This window comes from Labrus bergylta, chromosome 11, assembly GCF_963930695.1.
Source record: "Labrus bergylta chromosome 11, fLabBer1.1, whole genome shotgun sequence".
NCBI lineage: Eukaryota > Metazoa > Chordata > Actinopteri > Labriformes > Labridae > Labrus > Labrus bergylta.
In genome coordinates this window covers 24663487-24690136 of record NC_089205.1, presented here as the reverse complement: position 1 = coordinate 24690136, position 26650 = coordinate 24663487, and the positions used below count along the sequence as shown (strand labels likewise).

Below are 26650 nucleotides of genomic sequence, written 5' to 3'. Positions count from 1 at the left end.
CATGAGAACAGCAGTCGCTCACTGGGTCGGTCAGTCAGTCAGTCAACATTCTGACGCTATAATTAAAAAAATGTTCCCTTCATATCACTGCTATGTGTACTTGAACACACTGAAAATGTCAACAATAAAAGTGGAAAAGAACATACAGTACTGGCTAACAGAAAACATAATGAAGCCGTTTCATTACTTGGAGATCACAATGTGTGCATGCAGTCTCTGGTCGTGCGCAGATGACAGAACATGAACGTCACCAAAAATGATTTAACACACAACTTCAGTCAGCCCATTGCAGGAGGTTTATTCAATTGATTTGTTGTCAATAAAAAACAATAGATTACCCGGTAAAGGTTTGACAGAAGCGACTTTGTTCTTCAGAAAATGTCAGAAAGAAAGCCTTAAAAAATAAAAAATGTAACCACAAAGAATTAAAATATTTTTTAAAACAATAGTTAAATAGCAGAGTAGTATTCAATGACCTGACCTACATTTATGAAGGTATCATATCAAACAGTTAGCAAAACTATCCTTCTATTGTTACCTGCCATTGTCAGGGTACAAGTATCTTGTGTTTATTTCAGATACATTTTATCAGTGTGTGCATTCATGCAAATGTGTGAGAGAGAAATGAGATACAGAGAAAGATATGAGAGACGCTTCTAAGAGTTGTGTAACACTGAGCTGCTGTCATGTGCTGCCCTTGGCCAACCTTCCTCAGAAAGCAGTCTGACTTTAGGCTGCGGAGGTAAACTCCGACGGACAAAAACAAATCCACCTGAGAGACGCAAACACTTCTAAAGACCTACGATTGTCTAGGTGAGCCTGGTCAATCTCATTCATATCATTTCAATCCTTATCTTGGCACTGGAGCTGCACAACAACAAATATGACCTTGTGAACACAATAAGTATTATAGCTGCAAGAACAATCAATATGGATTTCAGACATCCATGTTGATGTGATTTTAGTGTGCTTCACCTTCTGTCTGTCTCTGGGGACTTGTGTTATTTACAGAAGAGGAACTAACATCTTGTTTTACTTTTGTAACCTGGTTTGTTTTCTTTCAGAGAGGGATTTCCCAGACTGCCAAGTGACACACCGGCTCAGACCTTCAGCTGTCTGCAGGGAGAACATCCCACAAACTATCTTTAGTGCTAAAGGATGTTTGTGAACTGGGTACGCTTTGCTACTTCACATTAACATGACTGTATCTGAGTCACTTCATCAAACTGTAATCACAGAACCCACAAGTACAAGACAGTGCATCGACTCACAAAAGCCCTGCTTGTTGAACATCGGTTTACACGTTGCTCTTTGTGGGACGCTATAGAGGCTCAGAGGCTCAAGATGGGAGATGACGCAGGAAGAATTCTGATTCAGGATGGGGGTAACACCAGCCAGCTTTAGTGTTGCCAAAGTGGGTAGTTAGCGACTTCATCAAGTGATATTGCAAAAGGTTTCCAAGGTATTGCACAACTACCTCGACAATTCCAGACAACAACATCTTTTCTCACCTGTTATTACAGGGAGGTTACTCATGTTGATTACCTGAGTAGCTACAGATAAAGAATAGATCCTACAACTACTGGCAATGCAAATAAAGGGACTGAATACTGGGAATAGTGGACAGAATGTAAAACCCATGAGACTAAATCTTTTTTGGATTTAAGCCAATTCTATGAATTAAACCGATTTGTTGATGACTTACAAAAGCTCTCTTGATAAACACTTCTACAAGTGTAGTTTCCCATGTCCAAATACACATCACACATCAACTAGTTCTACAGAAGGCCACTCTTATCCAAACAGTTAAGAGGAGGTGAGTTTTTAGTTCTTCCGCCTCACAGACCGCGTTCCACACCAAGAGGCAGACAGGAGTTATTCAGTGGAAAAGTGGGATGGATCTGTTTTAAGTCAACAACTTATTACTCAGAAAAGATAGTGACGTGAAAATAATGTTTGTGCCAACCACAAAGTTGGTTTTACAAGGAAGGTGTGCGTGTGCACTGATCTCAGATGTCTGTGTGTTTGTCTGTTCGAGGTCCTGATAGAGCAGAGAAGGAGAAATGTGTGCCTTCATTGTAGAGGAGGACGGTGGAAAGAGTAGGAAACTAGGGAGAAGAGAGCGGAAAATGACATACAGCAAAGTGCAGAGGGTCGGAGTCGAAGCCGAGCTGCCTGCCTCAAGGACTACAGCCTCTACATGGGGCGTGCAATATACTCAGTTTAGGCTATCCAGCGCCTGGAAGAAGAACTTTCTATGTGAAAAAACTGATGTGACATCAATTGTCATGTTACTTATTACTTCCCGCAAACTGAGATAATTATCAGACAGCTGAACAGTCATCAAAGGAAACCAGTGGTTAAACACGCAGATATATGCGCCCTCTTACAAACAGATAGATGAAAGAACCACACACAAGTTACAACACCATTTCCTCGAAGGCATTTGGTTCATAATTAACACCGAGATCAAGTTATTCAATACTTTAGAAACAGGGGAGGCTTGTTGCTTACGTTCATTATGAAATGAGAGTTATATTACATTTTCACGCTCACACTTTAAGCTGGTGTTGGTTTTGTAATACTTGTCAAAATTGGTCAGACTTTCTATGAACATTGGTCAGACTTTCTATAAACATTTGTCAGACTTTCTATGAACATTGGTCAGACTTTCTATAAACATTTGTCAGACTTTCTATGAACATTACAACCCTCTGGCACCAGTAATGCTGAGAATCAGGATTGGGCTTGAAAGAAGCTGTTGGTGGTTTTTCAGAGAAAAGACTCACACAGAACGGTGCTTATAAATTCTAATCATAATCTACCAGCTAAAATAGAGTCTGGATGCCTTTATACAGAACGCAGAGAGCAAGCCGTTTCTTAGGACGCTTCTCAGAAAAGGGGAACTCAACAACTGAGTGAAAACACAGCTACATGACCTAAGCAGCCTGATGTGTTGTTTACAAAAAAAAAGAGCCTGCAATCACTAATACAGCTGTCATGACATAAACTCTCTCACTCCCCCAGCACATTTTCCCAGCCACACCCCGCTGGCTGCAGTTGATACAGTTTCAAAACAGGACCTCACTTACGACTGAACTTGGACCAAGAGGTTCCCCCTCGTGATGTAAGCATTATTACACTCTCCACAGCTGGTTTCTATTCCACACCTGGACATGTTGCATGTTTTAGATGATCAACCATGTGCACAAAAAAAAAATAACGTCCAACAGCTGCCTTATGGAGGGAAAACAACAGCATGAGTGCAATCTGGAAGGGGGAGTGGTAATTACATGAAGAGTGTTTTTCTCACAAACTCTCCCAGAATCAAAATTGTTAAAGATATTGGTGAATTTGTCCAGGATGGGAGAGAGATGCAACAACCAGTGAACCCTCAGAGGAGTGTGCAGTAACAGAAACTGCAACCACGATCATGCTTACTATCATAGACGGTTTATAATTACATGATCACAAACATGTCTGACAAAAGTGAGTGAAAAGTCTCACTCAGAGTGTCAATCTGCAATTTTCGATCATCGCGTCATAAAGCCGTTTTCACACATGCACTCCTGAAAATGTTCCAGGCAGACGTTGCCTGAAATCTTCCTGAGTTGCTTGTTGACACCTCACAGCGAGGGAAACTCAGGAGGCAAAACATGACATAGGAAGAACAATGGACAAAGCAGCAGAGTCTGGCATAGTAATAATTGTTGCCTTTATATCAGTGCTACGTGGAGTTAGCACATTCATGAGCTGAGAAGAACATACTGGAGAACATAATCAAGCATTTCCATGAGTGCTCAGAGATCTCACTGCTCGTGGGCATACTGTCTATGGTTGCACGCCGGTTACAGAATATAAAGTCTCTTTAAGTTTTCTGAACATGTCCTTCTGTATTCTCACCCCGACTTCACACGCCACATTCACTATGGGGATGGCAGGAAAAAGTCAGAGTGAAAAATGTATTGTTTTCTTGTTTGCATTTCACCCTGAACATTTCAGGACGTTTTCAGGAGTTTTGTTAAAGTGTGACAGAAAGGGCTGCTTGATTATGGCAGAAATCCTAACAATGATTACTTTTGATTGATATTAAAGATCCCAATTATTCAACACGATTACTCATAGATTTAAAAAAACCTGCATCACATGCATTTATCCAAACAAATACTCCTTACACTTAAACGTTCTTTACACGTTTTTTAAAAAAAGCTGAAAATGAAACTAATAATATACAAAACAAAATACAATGTGTTTCTGAGCTTGTTGTGTTGTACTTGTGATTTATTGTCCAGTACTAGTAAAAGCAATACAACATTTTAGTTTTTGAAGGGCCAGAGGTCAAAATGTTGCTCTGTTACTCGAAGCAGAAAGAATCTCTTCTCTGTTCCACACTAAAGCAGTCTGCATAAAAATGCCATTTTCATACATTTGTATACAAACTTCTATATGGTTCCAGCAGTGGAATCTTTTTTAATACCATTAGCCCCCGAATGAAACACGTCACTCTGTGTCTCCTGCTCACTTTAAAGAGGCTGACATCCAAATAAGAATTTCATCATCGTCCTCTAAACACAAGGCTGACATCAGAGGCTTTCTTCAGCAGATGAAAGTGAAGAGAACAAAAATCCATAACACTCACAGACACTGTGTCTAGTTATTTGGCAAGGACGTTAATCCACTCTCTCAAATGAAATAAAGATAGAATAAAAACACAGTTTCTAATTATACTGTGTGGCTGGAGCTCTGATGCATTTTGTTCCAAATAACACCAGAAAGCAACGTGAGTGGGAGAACTAATAACAGGAAGGTGTTTTTGTATCCTAGTTTATACTCTTAAATATGTTAAATATCAAGTAGCGCTAAATTAACTCAGCAGCATATAAGTAGCCCTTAATTAAGGTTTCAAATTGTGTCAACAAGAATGACCTCTTCTAGCCCTTCACTCTCCATGCACCTTGGTAGTCGGTGAAGTTGTGCCAGTAAACTCTACAAATTAGAGGTTTGAATAATTAGTCCAGTATCCAAATGTGTAGATTTTTTTTGTAATAATCAGCAGATCCAATTTTTTGACATTTTTATTTCCACAGAATGTATTGTGACCATGTTTACTGCAACTATTTGTTTGAAGATCTTACTTTACACAGCGGATTTGATCAGATAACTTCAAACAGTGGTGGGTTGGGGCCCTAAAGTGGGTCACCAATGTGTTCCTGGAAAAAGAAACGCTGCAAAAAAGTCTATGGTGCGTTTTTTTAAATACACCTGATTGGTTGAAAATTGTAAGCAATTTGGGTCACTATTTCTCATTTAGGAGGTGGTGGTGGACCAGTTTAGTAACACAGACCTATAGAGCTTAATAGAAGAGGTGGTGGTGGTGAGGGTTAGAATAGTTCCTTTGAAACTTTAGCCAGAAAAGTGACTTATAAAACCACTTGACGGGGTAAAGATACAAAGGAAAGAGTGGAGAGATTAAGAGAGGAGTATAAGGCAGCAACTAAAGGTCAGGGTGGCCTACCGTGGTTGTCGTCTGACTGGTTGAACCCACACAGCTGGCAGATGGAGCGGACCCACTTGTTCATCTCCTCCTCAGTCTCAGCTACGAGATAAAAAGTGCGGTCTGAGGTCTTGATGTCAAAAACAAAACTGTCCTGGAACTCCTTCCTCTTAAAGGTCAGGCCGGCGTCCACCTGCTCACAGCAGTGCAGGTCGATGACTCGGATGGGTTTCTTGGAGTGGTCGTTCTTGTAGTACTCAAGAACATCGGGGTCACCGCTCATGCGGCCGCTGCGAAGTATGAACCAGCGTTTCTTCCATGCCTGAAAAAGGAGAGAACATGACCTGGATTAAGAAAGCACTCATCCTGTGGGCCAGAGCAGATTTATCAGAGAAGTTTGACCTTAAATGTCAAATTTAACATCAACATTTAAGTCATCAACAAAGGAGTGAATAGCATTTTAAATTATCTGCGATCGTACAGATTCAGATTGATATTCTTAGTATGAGCGATGCACTTTGTAGCCATGGAAATGAAATCTCGAAGCTAACTGTTGACAACAGAGAAAGTGAAGTCTGCTCACTTGAGTAGGTTCCTGTGTTTCAGCACACATGTGGTTGTGTGTGGTTTGTGTGTATGTTTGAGACTGTGGAAGGGAGGCAGCAGGTGTTTACTGCCTCCCAACGTATTTCCTGTGCTGACATCCCTCTACAAGCTGAGAGAGAACTAACATGACAACGCCGTCGAGGTCTGCAGATTACCCCCACTTCAACAACTGGTGATTAGCACGACATTAATCCAATCAAAAGTGAGAAGCATCTGCATGCTCTCAAGTCAGGTGGAGTTTCTTCAGAAAAGTGTACTTTAACTGTCCTTGTCAAAGCCACATGAAAGGCAGAGGAAATACACGCTGAAAAATGGCAAGCAGCCATGACGCAACAGCAAGAAAGCTACAATGAAACGTGTTGATTTCACACCAATGACACTATTGTTGTATTTGTCAGCTGGAAAAGCATGAAGGAAGAACAGTGGCCTTGGTTCCAGCAGCCCCATATGTTTTTTTTCCAGTGGCAGTCTTAAAGGGCCTCTGTGTTCTCTGTGCTCAGAGACAAAAGAGGAAGATAGACCAGGAAGAGGGGGGGGGGGGGACAGAGGGGGGCTTCTGGACATCTGCCTGATCTGATGCACTTCCGCCAGGCAATGTCTCTTACACACAGGCTGCTGACACACAGGATCCTGCAGGCCCCCTCTCTCTCCATCAACACAGACACTGCCGCAAGGCTAACTGCCCCCCCCCCCCCCCCCAACCAGACTGACACCATACAGACACACAAACACACACAGGGGCATGAATATCTTTTTCATTGCATCTCTCACGTGCTTTCCAGAGGTTTTACAAATCTTCATGCCTGACTTTGCTTTAATCTCTAAACTGTATCTTTAACAGAAGGCAGAATAAGCCACTGAGGAGTCTTTATCATAGCTATAATATTACATGTTTTTCCTTTAACAACATGTCAAAATGAACGCTTTATAAAGGCCGGTTCTGACTTTACATAAAGCTGTAATCTGCATTCTTCTCGGATGTCATCCTGTCAGGGTCTGGATCAATAAAACCCACCAACCAGGGTGTGGGGCCTGAGAAGTTTAAGACATTCATAGTCATTTCTTCTTTTAAGTTAGGCTGGTCGTCGCTGCTAATGCTAACTACAGAGAATCTCCCATGTTTTTGATTTCCCTCGGAAAATTTAAACAGTGTTTAACTCTGCTTTTCCCAATTTGTAAAAGGTAGCCTATAGTTTTTATTCCCTTTGAATTGTTGTTAGCTACTTTGATTATTAGCTACTATTATGCCCAAAACATAAAAAATATTATCCCTGTAATATGTGGAAACTAGTCCAAACAACTCTAACTCATAAGGTTTTTATTTTTTGCCTTAGCAGAGAACATCTGCTAAAATGAAAAATAAATTAAATTCAATGATACTAATAAGCTGTAGGTTGATAACTATGAGGTTTAACAATAATCCATAACTAACAGTTGACTATAGTGGCTAGTGCACGCATCACTGTACTAAGGCTATCGTCCTCCAAGTGGGAGTGGCCCGGGTTTGAATCTGACCTGTGGCTCCTTTCCTGCATGTCATTCCCCTCTCGCTCTCTCTGATTTCTGACTCTATCCACTCTATCTCTACGATGAAGGCACAAAAAACCCCAAAAATAAACATTAAAAACCCAACAGTGAAGGTTGGTGGTACCATCACCTCTGATTCTTATCTGGATTAAGGTTTTTTTAAATCACAGTCACATGTTGTCGCTTTGTCTGCGGTTTTATTTTGACATACAGGCAGTTCTGTTTCTGTTTCTTCTGAGAAGTCAAGAAATAACTCGAATAGTCAGCAACGCATAATTTTCTTCTTTTTCTCAAGGAAGTGCAGATTGCGATCTTATCTTGGCTGTGTAGCTGAAGTACTCCTGAGGTATTGAGGAATAACACTTTTTCATTTTGTTTTCTCTTAGACTGATACGCTGATAAAAAGCTGGAGGCTATATGACCTAAAAGGAGCCGATAGTGGAGCCGCTCTGCTCGATGCATCTTACCAATATCCCCAGACTCAGGAAGCAGAAAAAGGTGTGAATGCAATGTTAGACGTGATCACTAAAGAAGGGAAGTTAATAAAACACAAGGCGTTACGTCGCTTCTCACTTTGAGAGTTTACTATGAATGTTTACTTCGGTCATCAAACTGGTACAGAGTGGAAGAAAACACATTCCACTTTCTGTCTGAAAGACTGAAGCATGAACTTCCTCATTACAGAACACTCATCATCACACTTCTACAAAAAGAGCAAACACAACTGCATGCACACTGTCTTCCTTTCCCCAGGTCCACAAAGCTCTTTGGTTCAGTGCCATTACACCATTCACAGAGAAATGGCCATAACTCTCTTGCAAGCCCCATTTAAATATTATTGCCTTTTCTGGAAGGAGAGAGCATCACTTAATTGAGACCTGGAGAGCTGCCCAGTTTGAAGAGGTCAGTACGACCCAGCTGGGTTATTCCTGGCATCCTTCAGCTGCGGACAGCATATTAACCCAGGACAGCAACAGCTCTCAAGCATGGAGGAAATACAACTCATTTAAGAGGCCTTATCATACTAAAAATAGAAGGAGTATTTTCCACAGGAAAAGCAGTTGCTGTCTAATTCAAGATAAAAAATGATGCACAGCTTGTTCTGAATGAGACGGTTAGACTTTTTTTTCTCCCTCTGTCACACTTACTGCTAAACTACTCATGGATATTTTGCATGGGAGAGTAAATGAAAACGCCTCGAGTGCATTGACTTTTCTAAAATCAGTTTTTTACAGAACACAAGTGATGGTGATGCAGCTTACATCTCACCCTCATGCACTCTCTAAGTTTTGAGTGAACTTCCCTGGTGAAGTAAATCATAGGGGAGGAGGAAACAACGAGCTAACCCACCCACCGCCTGTCCCACAGAGCATGTCTAAGCCCATCGATCAGTGTCCGAGCGCTGGGAAGTGAAGCTGTAAAACTAGGCTGAACTCTCTCAGCTCTTAAACTTTCCCCTCCCCCCCCTCCCCGTGCTTCGGTTTAAGCTACATCACTGTTCAGAGACAACAGGGCTTAGCCGAGATCCACTGCCCCTGTTAACAACTGGACTGGACGATCCGCTGAACCACTGACAGAGATGAGAGCCAGGACGCTGAACACACCCGAAACTAACACGATATCAAAGACACACTTTAATATCTGAGCGACTAACTAAAAGCCAGAAAGGACATGTCGTACTGCCCTTTCAACAAGGACATCAAAGTAAAATAAAGGTCAAAACTGCACAGATTCAAAACACCAAAACTGATAAAGCAAAAAAAGAAAAAAATCATCCTACTGTGGAACAGAAGTTAAGACTGAACTTCCCTTTAAAATCTCCAGTTGAAACAACCGTGCTTATCAGGATTTTGAGGGTCACAACTCGAGGCTTTGAAAACAAAAAAGAAGAAGAAGGAGAAGAAAAAAAGAATTGCGTGCCAACGCTCGAAGCCTTCCAAGATGAAGATCAGCCATCCGTATGTATTGAAAGCATCACGTTCAGTCCTTTCAGTCGTCCTATTAAAGTTTGCCTCTACCATGTTCCGGCGTCTCATTGGTCCTGTGCTGGTAGCGGCCCGACACAGATCGACAGAGACTTCAGTGGAGTACAAAAGAATAACCTGTTTGCATCTTTTTTTTTTCAATGGCTGGGAAGGAAAACATATAATAACAAGACAGCACAAAAAAAAAAAAATCTTTTGAGTGAGTCTGCTTCTAAAAATAGGATCAAAACTGTTTTTCTTTCTTGTCAATTCCTTTTGTTTCTTGGTGTGTTGATAAATATCCTTGTTTTCGCTCTATTTTAAGGCAGACCGCAAAACAAGGACACTGTGGGAAAACAAACAGATTCATACAAAAGCTCCCAGTTTACAGACATTAAAAGGGAAACCATTGTTTGGGAAGTGTTGACAGTTCTCCAACACTTTATAGCCCCTTGAGGAAGAAATACAGAGCACGGCATGACCAGATACAACAATCATTTACTGTATTTGCCAATTTCTAAACAAGGACAGTAAACACAGGCAGTCTCCTGTATGTGAGGCAAACTCATCACCCTGCTGTCCTAGTAACACACACTAATGAACTCAGAGATGGTTGTGGCTCACACAATAATCCAAGGTGTGCCTATATGACAGCCATAGAGCGACAGATAGAGAGTGTGTGTGTGTAGTAGTAGGCTGTGTCAACAGGCGGCCTGATAAGCATCACTCCGCATGTTTTTAAATGTGTGCGAGCAAACATTCAAACTAAACACGTGTGTTAGTTAAAGGTTAGTATGCTCTTGTTTACCTCTCCTCCTATTAGAGAGAGGAGATGGCAGGTCGTCGTCTCTGACTCCGCCTCCTCCTGCTCCTCCTCCTCTGCTGCTGCAGTACACACACTGTACAGCTGCACAAACACCAGCACTGAGGAGCTGCAACACATCCTCATATCCATCACGCTCGTGTACATTTTATCATCTATTAGCAGCTTTCATAAAGGTCATGTGTTGTGGCGGGATGATTTACCTCTTGTGACTCTGAATACTTGACTCAGAACGGAGGCCTTAGGCAACATGTCCCCCTCGTTTCAGAGGAGCAAGTGCTCACACTAACAACCCTGCAGTAAGACTGCATAAAAACGCAGCGGCACTGTCGCATTAATGCTCGTAAAAAAAAAAGGTGAGTTGAGAGGGATCCCATCAGTGGTCCCATGGTGGGCTAGTAAGGGATGGTGCAGAGGAAGGGGAGCTACAAGAGGAGGAGAAAAGTGGTTTGCTGAGGTCTTTTTATATCCTCTTTCAGAATGAGGCGTCACATATCTAAAATATCTATTTCTTTTTTTACGTTTAGTTTCCGCCAACATTTCTGGATGGCTTCTTCTTCTTCTTCTTCATCAAGCTCCTGCGCGGACCTTTCTTGTTGTGTCGATTTTGCTGACCCCTGTGGACAAACCCGGGGGCGATTGATGTCTTTGCTGATCTGGTCCTGTACATGTGCAAGACAAAAACAAATCTCATCCTGCTTTTATTTTAAATCTCGACCATGCTAATCACAATGACTCTTTGCCGTCAAATAGGGCTTTTCAAACTTGCAGATACCTCCTGAGAAACTCCTGGTATTTCCATGAGGTGTATGCGTGAACACAAACGGCCCAATTTTTCACTCGGCCGTAACCCAGAGTCTTAGTATTTTTTCCCACAGCAAGTCAGAGTGAGCTGATGTGAGAACGCAGCAGGATATTCTCCGGATAATTCATTTCAAGCCAGTTGGAGAGGGCGGTGATGTGAGTCAGTCCATATACTGAATGCATGTGACCAATGCGACCTCTGTGCACGTCATTATACAAGTGCAATATGTTTTCTGATCGTCAGTCTGTTGTTCTCTGCTCTTTTGTTGACATGTGTGATTCTCTCGAACGACACATAGCATTGATATAAAGAAAAATATTGTCATTATAGCATCGTATAGCCGACTAGTGCTTCCACCGCTACTTCCGTCTTACTACAGGAGACCCCCCTCCGCCCCTTCCAGTCTGACAGGGATAGTCTCCCTCTGTGAGGAGCATATGTGAACAGCCAGGTCAGGAGAGTCTCTGGAGCAGTCCTCCTGAAATGATCTAGATATTCTCAGGAGTGCATATGTGTAAATGGCTAAAGAGTTTGAAAAAGGCTGTTGATCTGCGGCCTGACACCTACAGTACCACGTGGCAGGAGAGACGTTATAACAGGATATAACGTCATCTTTTTTCTACACAATGCTCTCCTGTGCTCCTGCAGGTTCTTCAGAGACATCAGTATTCATTTCAGTTTGCTTCATTACCAGCTAAAATAGTCCTCACAGGAGCATTCATTATCCTAATCATGTGTCACATCTTCATTATTTTATTGCCTAAAACACTTTATTTGAACACTTATGTATCTTTTTTTTGGCAAAAGGTTTGCATTTGAGGTCCAGCCTGACTTGGTTTACTTCTTCTTAACCCTCTCAGTGTAAATCAACCTTGTTTACAAAGGTTACAAATAAAAACCTTAATATAAACTATTCTCGACCTCTGCTGCTCATTTCTAAGCACGGGGCTGTATTCTGTGTCTGTCGCCCCTGAATTGTAAATGTTTCTAAGCGAAAAGAACAGACATAGTAGTCCTCCCACATAAATATCCTGTAATGAACTCTTCCCACATCCAGTCTGTGGGGGCGGTGTGTTTTCTACTCTCTCAAAGTTAGTGAAGGAACAAAAGAGGAATATTTAGCACATAAGTGATTTTACTGCTTGTCCCTGCTGGCGCCTGAATAAAAGCACGTATTCGATCCAGAAAACACCTCGCAACAAAAGAACAGCAGTGAGGGCCATTTTGAATGCATGAATCAAAAGGTGGGACCGACATAATGGCCACGATTGTATGGGTTGAATGCCGAGACACTTGTGATTCTGGTTAATGTGGGGAGAGGGGAGGGGGGCCTGGACGGGCTGCGGCAAACAATGACGACAGAGTACTGATTATGTGCTCCTAATCAATAGCGGGTCACACGTCACATTCCAGGAACACATGGGAGTTTGAAGCAAGTGAGGGAACGCAATCCAATTCTCTCTGAGATACATCACCTGCCATTCAAACTACAAATATACATTTTGATTTTGGTGCTTTCGCAAGAAAAAAATCACAACAAGCAGAAAAACACAAACACAGACGAATGCTCTGTTTTTTTAAATCCTCTATGTAGTCTGCATCATTTGTTTGTGGTTCTCTCTGCGCTTGACAGGTGTCATTCATCTGTAATTTACCTATGTGACATGAGTTCATGCAACAGGGAGCTTTAGTAAACCACAGTTGGACACAAGTGCGGAATGGGACGTTCTTCAGACGGCTCACAGTTCACACATGGCTCTGAGTCTCACAGCTCTGAGCAAGAAGCTAAGCAGACAGCCTTCCCAGACAAAGTTTAAAATACACGTTTCTGGAGCATGCCCCATAAATTCAGGTCAAAAACAAAACAGCAGTCCGACGCTGTGCCAACAATGTGAGGCCGTTTTGCATCTTCAGCAGCTAGAGCCCATTATCTGTCTGGAGTGCTGAGGAGATCCAGATGCTCCTGGGTCTCATCCGTGTACCCCGAAGAAGTAAACATGGACAAAAAAATGTTCAAGCAAAGTACTGATGGTATGAAACTACAGGCGTGTAAGTCCAGCGGACACATTAGAGCCCCACTGCAGTTTAAATCAAACTGCTCAGGTTTCCCAATAGTCAAAACATTGACCTTGGAAGACCGGCAGCTGCAAGACTTAACACATGCAGATAAGACCCAAACAGGCCCATAAATTCCTGTGTGTGAATAAAGAAGGTGGGAGGTTAGCCGCGGTGCGCCGAGACAGACTGGGTTCTCTCGAGGGTAGGAACACTTTTTAACTGATGTTCCCTTTCTGTGTGCAACTGCCAAAAATCACATTGTCCTTTGGCGCAAGCACTCAACTCAAACCCATTTCTGTGCAGGAGAAGCAGCGCCTGATGCAATTCATCTTTCATGACATTAAAGGGGAAAATGATTCCACACACAGTGTCTTCTCACGACTTTGACGGAGAGCTCCATCCTACAGGTGTGATGATGATGAAGAGGGATGCTGCATTCAGTAACTACAGTCCTCATTCACTCACTTCACGGGAGCAATGATCTGTGAAACCAGTAGCACACGCTATGAAAAACAAGCCTCTCAAAAGCTCTCAGTAGGTATAATCAGCCTCACTTTACAGCTGCACACTCCCATCATTAGGCAAATAAGTAATCTCTCGTCATGTCTCCGCATCAGCAAAAGGCTGGGTTTATTTAGCATGAGCCCGCCCCGACTCTTTGACTGGCGGGGAACATTATCTTTAATCAGAACTCTTTGTGTCACTTCCCCTGCCTCTGCCATCTGCGGAGGCTCATACATGTCTGCATATGGAGGATGTTGCTGCGTGCTTCTTCTGCTCTCTCCAACGCCTTCCAATGGGGATTTAAGGTGCTCAAAGGTGGATGCAACACACTATTTCAATCAGGAGAGGATCTCTCTAAAAATGTCTACAAAGAATTAGAGAAGGAAAATATTTACATACCAGGGAAAGTCTGACCACAGCAGGTCAACCGTCCCACCATCGCTCAAACTCAAACATCACATTACTCCTCATCCACATGTGTGCATCCTAACTGTCAGCCACTGGTGCTGCATTCAGGATCATGCATGTGTGACGTCTGTCGGTACACCGTGAAATGTATCATGGCTGCAGCACATCAGAAAACAAAGCTAATACATGGTAGCACATCTGTTGTTGTAACTCTACCTGCACACAATACTGATATATTAATCAGTATAAAAAGTGTAGTTTGCCACTTGATTACTTTCCTTTCAGTGATTATGTACAATAATTCAACTGTTAATTTTAGTTAATTTTAAACTGATGCACGTAACAGGAATGAAGTGATTGTGCTTACATTTTTTTTTTTTTTTTAATCCAGGAAAGCTTTCATTATATCAATAATTCTGTCTTTCAGAGCTCAGTAACACAATATGTTTGGAAAACAGCTGAAAATGAGTCCTGTGGTTTCATGTTCTGCAACTTAACAAACCTCCTTCAATTCAAGACAGATTGAAAATACAACTGTTCTTCTATGTCTGGCTCTCACCTGAAAACTATGAAATGACTGAAGACGTTTGACATAATAGTCCAATTTTCAGTTCACTCAACTCATGAGCCATGTTTCACCACCGTCCGGATCTTAACAAGAAAAAAATCTCATCCAAGAAAAACTGAGAGTGAGCAGAAGCACACAGAGTTTCAAAAAATTCTTATCACAAACATATAACACATATGTCATAAAGGACACAATATAATTGTATGGTGGACATTCATATATAAACACAGTTAATGTAGCCTACATAAACACTAGCTTCTTCTACAGCATCCGTCCCCTGTAGATTAAATCACTTATCAGTGCGATACAGAGAATTTTTAACCGTTAGTTGCTTTCATTTTGACTAATCAAACCTCCTGTATGACAGCCCGAGTCCAAAGGACAAAAGTTAACATGTCGTCATATCCTACAAACCAGGGCAGCATAAGGAGGTGTTTCACATGAAACTGAAACATCATTACACTCTCATTTGATCAGATTTACAACCAAAGGGAGACAATAATGTTTTAAAATGCATCTGTCCATATCTTACACATAACATCATTTTTTTAATAATTCAATCCATTTCATAAGGCGATTATTTTCTTCTTAACCATTTAGAATATGATGTGACATAAAACGTGAACAATGATGTAATCAACAAGCTGACCAATCAGCACAGTGTTCCTCTGTGTAGTTGTTTTAGCAGATAAATATACAGCAAAAAGCTAATGTTCACTAACTCATAGAGAGTGCATCTCTTTATGAATGACATCCTCAAAAACAGCACTCAACTCTGTGACAGCACAAGAACCATTCATGAGTTTTTGTAAAGTGTTCAAGAAGCACGCTCTCCACCTATAGTGAGTATCTGACACACTGAAACCTTAGATATCAGCACTGGTGAAGACCTATTTAAAAAATGTGAAAACATCATTAAAAATGATATATTTTTATGTATTTGCTTGTGGCTAAGAGACAGAGAGCCAAAATACATTTCTCACTGACTCACGTCATGGCTATAAAGCCCATTCGCTACAGAAGGCCAACCTAATCTAATGACAGTCATATGACTAGTAGCATAATTCCTGGATACGACTGTCTTCAGATCTAGTCGAGAGTGCACAAACTAGATTTCTCCTTTTTTATCTATTTTCTATATTTCCATGTGGTCTCAGTAGTACACTACCCTCAATATCTGAAACCATTTATGACGGATCTGCAGAGGGGTCTGATCTAAAAATAGCCTCTTCCCAGAAGTTGTTTTGTTTAGCTGTTTATGAGCCCTGTTGTTGTTGTTGCTATGACTCATTTATTTTTATCCTGAGCACCACTTAATAAAACCATCTTTCCGTTTAAACTGTGCATTCTCAGAGTTCAGCAAATAAGTTCAAGATGATCACTTCAGTCCCAAATCACAGAGAAGAAAAATCAATGGGATCTGCCCGCCTTAGAACAGGACCATTGTAAGCTCAGCTGATGGGGTCTTGATAGATTTAAATACTTTTATAGACCCTGAGAGCAATTTAATTTCTTTCCCTGTCATGGGACCTCTGTCAAAACACTTCCTGTAGGTATGATCCTCAGGAAGTCCGGCATCTGCTATTGGTCCAATAATTACGTTTTGGACAGAAAAGACACAGGCTCGACCAGAGTTCATGGCAAAGGACAGGATATTATGACAAAGGTTCAAACAAGGCCAGCATGGGATTTCCACAATGAATGTGAAAGAATGGACGTTCTACGGGTCGGAGAAGTTTGTAATTGTAAAACAGGTTTCGACTGTTGGTTGCAAAAAAGCAAAAACGGGAATTTAGACTTTGGGGAAAAAGTCAATGAATCCACAACTACAAGTTCAACCTCAGCACTTTGCTGGTTGAAGTGAAGTTAAATTAAATAACAAATGAACAAAAATGGTTTTAGTATCCAGCTTCATATTAATAACATGGATCCTTTTAAGCGAACATATCTCTAAATGATAAAGTAATCTGACTTTGACACTGCAGTCACATAAAGCCACCCCAGTTGTGTAGCTTGTGGGGAAAGGCCCTCAGATAAAGTGGAACAAGGAAAATGTCTGTGTGAGCGCTGGGTGTCTGTCAAAGCAGGAACTGGGAGGCGTTCTCCATTGACCTCTGAGGGCAAGGACTTCCCAAAGCCCCTCTGCAAAACAACAGCAGACCCTGCAGCTGACGGTGGGACACAGGCGGCCACTGCTCTGTCTGCCCGCCTTGGACGCTCACTAACACCCCCCCCCCCCCCTCCCCCCCCCCGACCTCTCTTCCTCTTTGTATACCATCCACAAGGGCAACACATTAAGATGGTGGCAGTGGGGGAAAAAGCAGCAGCTATCACCTTGCCGATATGATCTGTCTGGAATGTGGCAATGCTTTACTGTATGTGAACAGACACGTTTGTGATGTCAGATACAACAACGGGTAGATGGGAGGGTTTAGCCAACAGCAGTTTGATCTCAACCTGAGATCGGGGATTAAATTGGTAAATTAATGATACGTCACATGTATGATTCTTTTTTTTTCATGCAAAGTAGGATACGTGTTTGATTAATCAAAATGACGTATGATGATGCATGTGTCAACAACGGTGCTACAAAGAGACGTACCTAGCTCGGAAAAACTGGCCAAGGAAGTATAGTGTTTCTTTGTTTTGTACAGGTCGGGGTGGAAAGTCTATGGTCAACAAATGCATTGTGATATGTGATAAGTGGTTTCCTAAATAGCAGCTGGAAATAAAAGATTGCTGGCGGGGATTGAATCACACATGATGAAGCAGATTTTCTGACCACTGTCTGATGAGTAAAAGAACCTGATGTGTGCAAGAGGTTCTTGGGAAGAGCTGGGTTAGTCAGTTGTTTTCATGTTCCTTTCTGCTTATTCTGGACATTGTTCAACAAAAGCAAACAGGCCACTCCCACATATCCTTAAACCCCTGCCCACCTCTGGAGCCTCGATCGGCCCCCCGAGAAGAGATAAAGCCAACCGAGTGAGTCACTTAGAAGCTCTGAGACATTATGAGCGTAGCAGTTTTCCTTGTGGGGATGCAGCGTGTGTGAAAAGTGACTACACACATGCCTGCAGTGCTGCTGTCACATGTCAAAGGGGGGGGGGGGGGGGGGACGACACAAAAAGTTTATGCTCATCATGTGTTTGGGCAGCAAGAAGCTGTTGTAGAAAGAGTGAGTCACAGCGGAGAGGTAATAGGTTTTTGTAAACAATTAAGAAAACATTTAACCAGGACTAGTTGTGCTTGTTATTGTGGAGACATGTCGTCTCCTGTCTTAACTACCGGTTGAATCCAGGCTTTAACTGCCATCAGTGTTCTGCTCCCTGATTTTGCATATGATTTGCATGCCAGAGTTGTGGTGGAAGTACCAGTTTTTTCCCGTCCCCCCTGGATTAAACACTGCATGTAACATTTAGAGAGCTGTGAGACAGAAAACATCTGGGAAAGGTCAGAGGACAGTTTTCTTTCTAAAACAATAACCAATCATTTCAACATGGAGTACTGATTAACAAACACAGGCCTCATCTGGCTTAGACCACGTCATCATGGTAGAAAGGGTGGAATATTGACAGGGTATGTTGTTCTAGTGTTGTTAAGGATTAAAACAAACTTCCTATACTGCAAAAAAAAAAGTTTGAAACTTTGACATATTAGTAAAAGTCAAACAGTAATGACACCTGCTCCGATACCACAGCAACAAAAATGGAAGTAGTAGGCTCCCAATATTGGGAACTTTGTTTACAATCATCAGAAATTGCAAGCAAACAAAATACTACAAACTGTCTATGTTGCCACAAATATGTTGCCAATTATTTGTGCAATTTAGACAATTTGTAGGAGATTAATTGCAATTTTTCATGGATTAATTCCTCTGCAACGCATCCATCAAATTAAGAGGATGTAGCCTATTTTTGAAAGTTATGGCACTTTTTGATACGAATGAACACGACAATAAGAGCTGTTGCATCGTTTTAATATCGTATAAAGTAATCGAAGTGTCAAAAACAACAACAATAGTGACAATCAGTTGCAAATGATCGCTGAAAAGATACGCCGCAGTAAAAAACTATTGCAGCATTGAACACGTCATTTAAAGATATGAACAAATACATTCCATCAACGCCTCCTCAACTCATTCCAATATAATGACCGATCACACTTGCAAACCACGTTTGAGAGACACAACACACCTTCAGGCTGGAATGTTATTGAGCGTATGTGAAAGTAGTATCTGAAAATATCCCTCTGCATCAGGACATCAACTATGTCAGATGACAGCAATACTGGGGAGTAAATGGCCCCGATTGTCCATAGCCCGGCTTTAAGTGGAAGGAATTTCAGATGGACAGATTATCGCATTAACAAGTCTGCCTGTTCTGGACACTGCGTCTCATGACACTGTTTTCTGGCTGAAAGTGTGTGTGGAGCGCTTGTTTACAGGTTATTGCTCAGGGTGAGAAGCAGGGTGAGAAGGGCAGAGAGGCTGCTCCCTGCTCTGCTGCCTGATGGAGGCCATTATGTCAGCTCCATTATGCCCTGTGAGGGTGTTTTTTTTTTCTCTCTCTCTTGTTGTTTATACAGTACTGCTATGAACCAAGCTAGTTTTTTCCTCTGTACCATTGCAGCTGCTGCTCCATACTGACCACGGTGGTCTCTGTGTAAACATTAGCTAGCTTTAAGTGGAAGACAATGAGGAAACGACAGGACAAAGGGGGGGGGGTGCATTTGAAGACATTCAAGGATGGATTTCGAGATGAAACAGGGGGGGGGATGACATCATGGCAAAGTCAGCTAGTAGGAACATGGAGAGGCCTAGTAATGCAACACCATACATAAACAGTGGACAGCTGTATTTATAGGAGATTGTCTCATGGTTCTATCTGCCTCTCCATAAATCCTATTATCTGATTTACAGACAGTCCCCTGCCCCGGCACCCAACACGAGATGAGCAGCTTTGGCTTAGAGAACCTTATCAAGACTCTCAAAATGTTGTGGAGACACATCACTAGCTGCTGTGACAGGAGTTGAAAACTGCTCTAATCAATATAGACATTACCTCATCATGGGGAGATAAAACAATATGGCAGTTTGTGTTTGAGTCTGTGGGCTATTTGGTCAAAGTAGTAGACAGCTGTTGGGTAGTACAAAGGCTTACCCCCATGTTGTCATAGGACCCCCCTGAGAGGGTGGCCTACTGTGTAAAACATGGTAACTGCAAATGATATAGAAAACGTGTATTTGTACACTGATGGTTTGAGACTGTATTTCCATGTGGGTGCCTCATCTGTGGCTTAGAGAGGAGAGGTCCAGATGGTAGTGGGTGCACCTGCTACAATGGGACTTTAAATATCTGAGTTTGACTCCATTTATCTCAAGAGGCAAATGAGCAAAACAAAGCGCCTCAGTTTGACACAGACAGTTCAGCAACATAACCTCAGTAACTTGTACAACAGTCAAACTATCAACTTGGAAAAAAAAAAAAAAAAAAACTTATCGAAAGTGTGATTCACTTACATATCTCCTCAGTTTTTTCTCCGGCGGTGACTTTCTCAACCAGCCTTGGAAGAGGATTTCTCCGCCGCTCATGTTTGTCACTGTGTTACAGTTTCTTCTCTGCTCTACAAACTGCCGTCTGTCACTAGAACATGACGGCTCCTGAAGCCTTGCCTGTTCAAAGTGCTGTCGGCGTTTGGCTCTCCCTGGTGCAGTCTGCTCCCCCCATTTGATTAAAAAAAAAAAAAAAATCAAAGTAGTGCTGGTCGGAGGTGTTGCCAGTGGCTCCTGGTGGTACTATGCGCAACAACCCGGCGCGCAATCCAACAGTTTGACTAAAAGAGGCGCAACTCCACTTCTGGGTAATTTACGCACGGTGAGCTGACGAGGAGCCGCGGGGAAACTCAACTGATGCAGGGTGAGGAAGTACCGTAGGGTGTCTGCAGTTTGTTTTCCCAACTCACACCACGCCCACCGAGCAAAGAGAGGGATGGGCTGAGCTGGGATGAACAGGATGGGAAAACTGCCCGTCGTAAAGTGGCTCCGAGATCCCGAAACGACAACAAACGACGAAAGACTCGGTCAAATTTTAAACCAATAGTCTATTTAAGTAAAACAAGTTGGACTGTCTTAATCCACTGACGGAAACGCGTCAGATTATTCGTATAGAAAGTACATGTAGGATATTCTTTCCATGGTACATCAACAAAATAAAAAGTAACAGCTAACAAATACGTTTCCAAGATTTTCTGTTGTCTGAAAGAAGACTTGACATACTTATTTACTACTGTTATTGAGTCAAATGTTTTCATTTTGTTTCTGGGGGAAAAGCGCCACCTTGTGGACAGTTTACGTACTTTGTGTGTGGTAGAAATAAACAGCCTAAATGGAATTCATTTGTACAATATGATTGTTCCAAAGTCATGAACCTCAGATCAGGCTTCTTCATTTTCATGCCATTTGCTCAAACACTAATGATTGTGCATTTCTATATGTGACTTTTATAGTGCAGTGGCAATAAAAAAGGATGACATTTAACACAAGAAACTGATACAAAATGAGTACAACTTTAAGTTAAATGTTTATTTAATGTTTCTCTAGCAGGAACAACAAACCTTATACACTTAAAAAATGTCTATAAGGCTTGAAATGAGTTTCAAAGAAGACAAGAATGAGAGAATCTGGGGAAAGGAATCACATCTTTGATGTTTTCAACACCAAGAATGCACTGCAAGTATCGCTCAAATCCAAGTCCAAAACCTCCATGAGGGACGGAGCCGAAACGCCTTAAATCCAGATACCTGTGAATGTAGAAAAGTCATTAATGCTCTGTTTGTTTGGTGTGACTTTTCAGATGTTTAGAATATAAATGTTTTATGTTTTTTTTTACCAGCTGTAGGTTTCTTCTAATCCAGCCCTGGAAAAGTATCAGAATTTATGTAAGAGCCTTTTATTGGAAACATAAACTTCAGATAACAACTATCCTCTCTCTTCAAAGATTTTATATGTAATAAATCCATTCACAAGAGCAAAACTGTCAGTCAGATCGAATGTATTAGCAGAAGCCTTCTGATAGCCCTGGACTATGTGTTCTTACTCCTCTAGCCGAGCCCTCAGCAGATCCAGCCTCTCCTCTCTCAGCGAGCCCCCACAGAGCTCTCCAACTCCTGGCACAAGAAGGTCCACTGCAGCTGCCTGCACACAAACGACAGCCGGAGTCAGCGCGGATATGCAAATTGCTGCGATAACCCAACTGACATTACAAGGAAGGAACTGAGTGGTTAAATCATTGATGCACTGTGCATTTTTTAACGGTGAAACGACAATCGTACTGTATGCTCAGGATGGTCCTGGTTGTCTCTTGCATAAAAAGGCTTTAGATCATAAGGATAATCAGTGACAAAGACTGGAATGTTGCCACAATGTTTCACCAGGTACTTCTCATGTTCGGTCTGAAGGTCACAGCCCCACTGTAGGAAAGAAGAGCAGAGTCAATGGAGCTCTGTGTCTTGATAGAGTTGGTAGCGAACAAACAGAAGAGGTAGATATCAAATCTGCACGATCAAAGAGGCAATAAAACTGGAGCCACTTACATTTGTTGGGAAGGCAAATTTCTCAGAGCTGCGGTTCAGGATGTCAATAGCCTCAGTGTAGCTAATCCTGAAAGTAGAATAAGATGGCATCATTTATATGACGTCTGTATTCTTTCTCTTATTCAATTTAAATGCCATGTTTGGAACAAATAGACTCACATAGGAAATCTCTTCTTCATCATAGAATCGACAGTTTCCTTCAGAGTGTGTGGGTGCAAAAGGAAAATATGTAAATAGGGATTAAAATGAACTAAGCTGCCGTGTAGCCGACTGTTATAATGAGCCAGGTTATGCACCAAGGTTAAATAAGTGTCCATCAGGGACTCACCCTGTGTCCAGGAGTCACATGCTTGTGAAACAAATCCACATCCTCTGGACAGTGAGCTAAGACATGCTCTGTGGCCGACCGGAACACGTCCTCCACGACCTAAGAGTCGGGCCCAGTTTAATTATTAAAGCTGGCAACTGTGCACAAGGGCAACTTGAAAAAGGGGAACACAGGGTTAGTGTAATACGTGAACTTCATAACACAGGATGTGATTTCATGTGATGTGACACTGGTACTCTTAATCCGAGAAGCTTGTGTTAAAAGTAATAAAAGCTCTCTGTCGAAGGTTATCAAACTAAATGTCATGCTATGCAGGCAGCCCCTCCTTCTCTGGACAAAATGATCCAACACAGCCACAGTATGTGAAGCGGCGTGGAGGGAACAAAGATAATACAATAAAAAACGTAACACTAGACCATTTGCTTTCCAAACGCTTAGAAATCAATCAGCAGTTTGCCCAGGAAGGAATAAAGCACGTACCACACTACAGCAGTTTACCCGATTTTGCTACTTTGATTCATTTCCCGAGAGCAATATTGTATTTAAGGAAAATGACATGATGTACCTTGGTGAGATCCTCTAAGGACTCTGTGAAGGAGACCTCGGCCTCCACCATGTAAAACTCAGCCAGGTGACGTCTGCTTTGGGAGTTCTCTGCCCGGAAAGTTGGCCCAAATGTGAAGACTTTAGATAAAGCCCTGGGAGAGGATGAGTGACATGCATAATTAAAAACGTACCTCAGAGTATTTCAGTGTTCCTCTCCGAGCCAGAACACACACAGAGGAGAGGAAAAAAAAAAAGATGATCACTGAAACATAACGTATCGTTTCTCTCACCCTGACATCACTTCCAAATGAAGCTGACCAGAGACGGTCAGGAAGGCTGGGACGGAGAAAAAGTTCTCATCTTCGTTACTCTCTGGGCTTGATGGCTGTGGTTAACATCAAAAAACATTTCTAAGCATCAAGCAGTCTACTGGTGCATTTACTAAAAGCTTAAACACAGTCATGTTTATAGCACAGCACCTTAACTTTTACAACCAATCTGGAGATAATCACCTCAACCTGAAAGAGCTCCCCCGCTCCCTCGCAGTCATTCGAGGTGATGACAGGTGTGTGAATCTGCACAAAGCCATTTTTCTGAGGAGAAAAAAACAACAGAGATAAAATAATTAACACAAAAAGCCTTTCTGAGTTCAGTGTTGAAAAAGTCTCCTACTGGTGTTTTCACCTTGAAATATGATTGGATGGCTGTAGTGGCCTCACTTCGTACTCTCAGCAGGGAGCTGAAGGCATTCGTCCTACACCTGAGATGAGGAAACTGACGAAGGTACTCGAGGCTGTGTCGCTCTTTGATTTTAAAGGGAAAGTCCTGGAAACAAAAAAAGACGACCTTAGATTACAAAAAAAATCTATGACAGAGCTGAAGTATGATATAAGCTGTGTGTTGGGATGTTTCCAGAGAGTGTTGTCCTTACCACGGGGTCACACTCTCCGACTACTTGGATTTGGTGAGCTTCAAGTTCAACAGGCTGTTTCTGGTGTGGACTTCTCTTGAGAGTTCCTGTGACTTCAACAGCACAGCCAAACGTGAGCGACCTTCATTTGAGACAAAAGAAAAGAAGTTTAAGACATTCAGATTGTTTATGTTTTTTTTATTTTTTTATTTGCAGCCTTAAAGTGAAAGGTGAAGGATTATCTACAGAGAATAAATGTGAGGTGTTTACGGGTCATTCAGCTCTGAACTGGCGACAATCTGCAAAGGCTGCAGAGAGCTGCCGTCATTCACATGGAGGAAGAGATGTGTCTTCTGAGGTCTTACAGAGCGAACCCATCCCTACAGAAGAGAAGCAAATCAAAAGACTGCAAATAAAGGACTCTCCTTTAATGTCAAGTTTTTAAAAAAAAACAGACAAAGACGATATACCTCAGAAGAAATAAAAACATTACACAGCTATATTTTACATCAAGGTGTAAGAAATGTAATCAAACATTGTCACAGCTTAGGGTGCAGAAATTGTGGTCCGGTAAATTATCACTGACAGCAGTTCTAAGACGACCATTTATTAAACGAATTCCCATGTAAAGTAAATACATAATATCACCTCATTATTAAACATTTTTCATTTGAATCTAAGAATAGCTCAACAACAGCTGCTATACGTATCAGTCCGTCTCATTTTATTATCATTATAGTAATCTGAATATTTAACTGATCAATCTATTATGATACTTTAACCAATATCACTGGTGCTGTAGCCCTAAATGTATTATTTTAATTTATGTTGTTGTCTTTCTTCCTGTCTCGCTCCCTCTATCCCTCTTTCAAGCCAATCACAGTTTCAGCACGAGTCTGGTTCTGCTATGTTTTTTTTTTCTTTATTAAATTCTTAAAATAAACAAAACAAAAAGGGTAGCCCCCTCTAAGGTCTGAAACCTGGTTGATGAAATGCCTGTTTTCAAACTTTAACTATAGACTGCCTGTTTTCAAACTCAAACTAAACTATATGAAATCCCTGTTTTGAAAACTAACTTATTACTTAACTAAATAAAAACCAACAAGTCCATTAGGTGAGGTCAAATCAGTTGCTTTACCTAAATGTTGTCTTGTTTGTCATCATGTTTTTTTTTTGTTTTGTTTTTGTTCTTGTGAAGCCACATTGTGCACAAATACAGTTATTGTCTATTATATTCTAGTCTTGACGTTCTGCCTGTTAAAATGCAGTTTATTCCTTTCCACTGTTGCTTTGCTGAATTGTGGTGGATTCAAGCTGAGTCTCTGTGAATAAAATAACAAACAGGTGAGGTCTTCTTGGGAAAACACTTGTTGTGAATTGTACCATTCAAACAGATGGATTGAAGCTGGCCTACAGAACATGCACAATGACGTCATAACCTAATTGTACGTGAGGTGTTGGGAAATGTAAAGCAAAAGGTTTAAAGTAAAGCACATGATGTACATATATAGTTCCTCAAACATAACACTATGTTTTGAACCGGAGAGGTTAAATTACCTGTACTTTGATATTTGTATCCAGTCCAGCGCCTGAAACAGCCTCGGACACTCTTAATGTTGTCGGTGTCTTCTTACAGTAATGTCGAATAGTTGACAGTATCTCCCGAGAAGTGGTTGATGCAACCCAAAACGTTTTAGCTGCAGCCTGAAACATCCTGCAAACAGCTGCTTAGTGAGACACACACACTTTCTAGAGGAACAACATGTGACGAAGACGTGGAGAGATAAAAAACATCATTTTTGAGGATAAATCACGTTCGCATTCGGCTTGACTTTCACGTTGTGTCTTATTTTTTGTATGACATTTACACTTCCTGTTTGGGTCCCTCGCCATTCGTGAAACTCAGTCACGTGGTTTACGACGAGCCAATCAAATGTCAGTGGCTTCAAAGCGGTCGTCGTATCGCTCAGGGGAGATGTAGTTTTCTTAACCAGCCTGTCTACTATCATTTTATGCAATTCATTCTCCACAGTTTCTAAAGTTGTGATAAAAAAGCAACACATTAAAAGCTTAAACAGAAAGCCAACATCCAAGGACACAATTTTTTATTTTATTTCTTAACACTGGAGCACATCCCGTGTGGAGAGAGTCAATAGTGTAATGAAGCAAGCAGGACAGCTATCACAACCAAATATAAATCCTCTTTAATCTTGCATGATGCATCTTCTGTCAGTGTGGGGTCCATTTGTGCGTAAAACTCGCTAATCCAATACCCACAATGACTCTGGGTCTATTCCCACCATTTGCTGCTGGAGTAAATCAGATCATGCCAGCAGTGTAATAAGATGCCACAGACAATTATTCACCTGGTCTCGCCTGTCAGCTCTGGAGCCCCTGGTCTGGCTCTGCCAGCAGACACAGAGCTGGGTGTCTCCACCTCAGGCTGTTTATGACACATCATCATTAAACTCAACATGATGCATTTGAAAAGTCAGCAGGGTCATTGATATTAATTATCT

General features: G+C 41.6%; 2 protein-coding genes across 3 annotated transcripts in view; both read right to left on the bottom strand.

Annotated features, from left to right (window-relative positions):
- Window positions 1-20807, bottom strand: part of gab2 (GRB2-associated binding protein 2) — a 35597-nt gene extending 14790 nt beyond the window's left edge. Inside the window, exons 1-2 of one of the 2 annotated variants that reach the window (XM_065960404.1) lie at window positions 20276-20807; window positions 5516-5816 (exon numbers count right to left, since the gene is read on the bottom strand). In XM_065960404.1, coding sequence (XP_065816476.1) covers window positions 5516-5816; window positions 20276-20347 — 373 coding nt within the window. In that variant the 5' untranslated portion in view covers window positions 20348-20807. The remainder of the gene's footprint in view (window positions 1-5515; window positions 5817-20275) is intronic. The other variant, XM_020634908.3, reaches the window with a different exon arrangement.
- A 509-nt stretch (window positions 20808-21316) lies between these two features.
- Window positions 21317-26012, bottom strand: nars2 (asparaginyl-tRNA synthetase 2, mitochondrial). The gene is made up of 14 exons (XM_020634909.3): window positions 25689-26012; window positions 24402-24511; window positions 24153-24273; window positions 23906-24046; window positions 23734-23814; window positions 23512-23606; window positions 23241-23373; window positions 22676-22774; window positions 22507-22544; window positions 22348-22414; window positions 22087-22224; window positions 21852-21949; window positions 21645-21671; window positions 21317-21555 (listed from the first exon to the last, which is right to left on the bottom strand). Exons 1-14 carry the CDS (start codon window positions 25842-25844, stop codon window positions 21411-21413), a joined length of 1449 nt encoding a protein of 482 aa, XP_020490565.2. The 5' UTR covers window positions 25845-26012; the 3' UTR covers window positions 21317-21410.
- Between the last annotated feature and the right edge of the window lie 638 nt (window positions 26013-26650).

What these genes read in the sequence shown, in the direction of transcription:
- nars2 (XM_020634909.3), bottom strand. Translation starts at nt 25,844, where the DNA reads ATGTTTCAGGCTGCAGCTAAAACGTTTTGGGTTGCATCAACCACTTCT. An exon ending in CATTTGGAAGTGATGTCAGG is followed by an intron (nt 23,374 to 23,511) that starts GTGAGAGAAACG and finishes ATCCTCTCCCAG; the next exon opens with GGCTTTATCTAAAGTCTTCA. An exon ending in ATGTGACTCCTGGACACAGG is followed by an intron (nt 22,545 to 22,675) that starts GTGAGTCCCTGA and finishes CACACTCTGAAG; the next exon opens with GAAACTGTCGATTCTATGAT.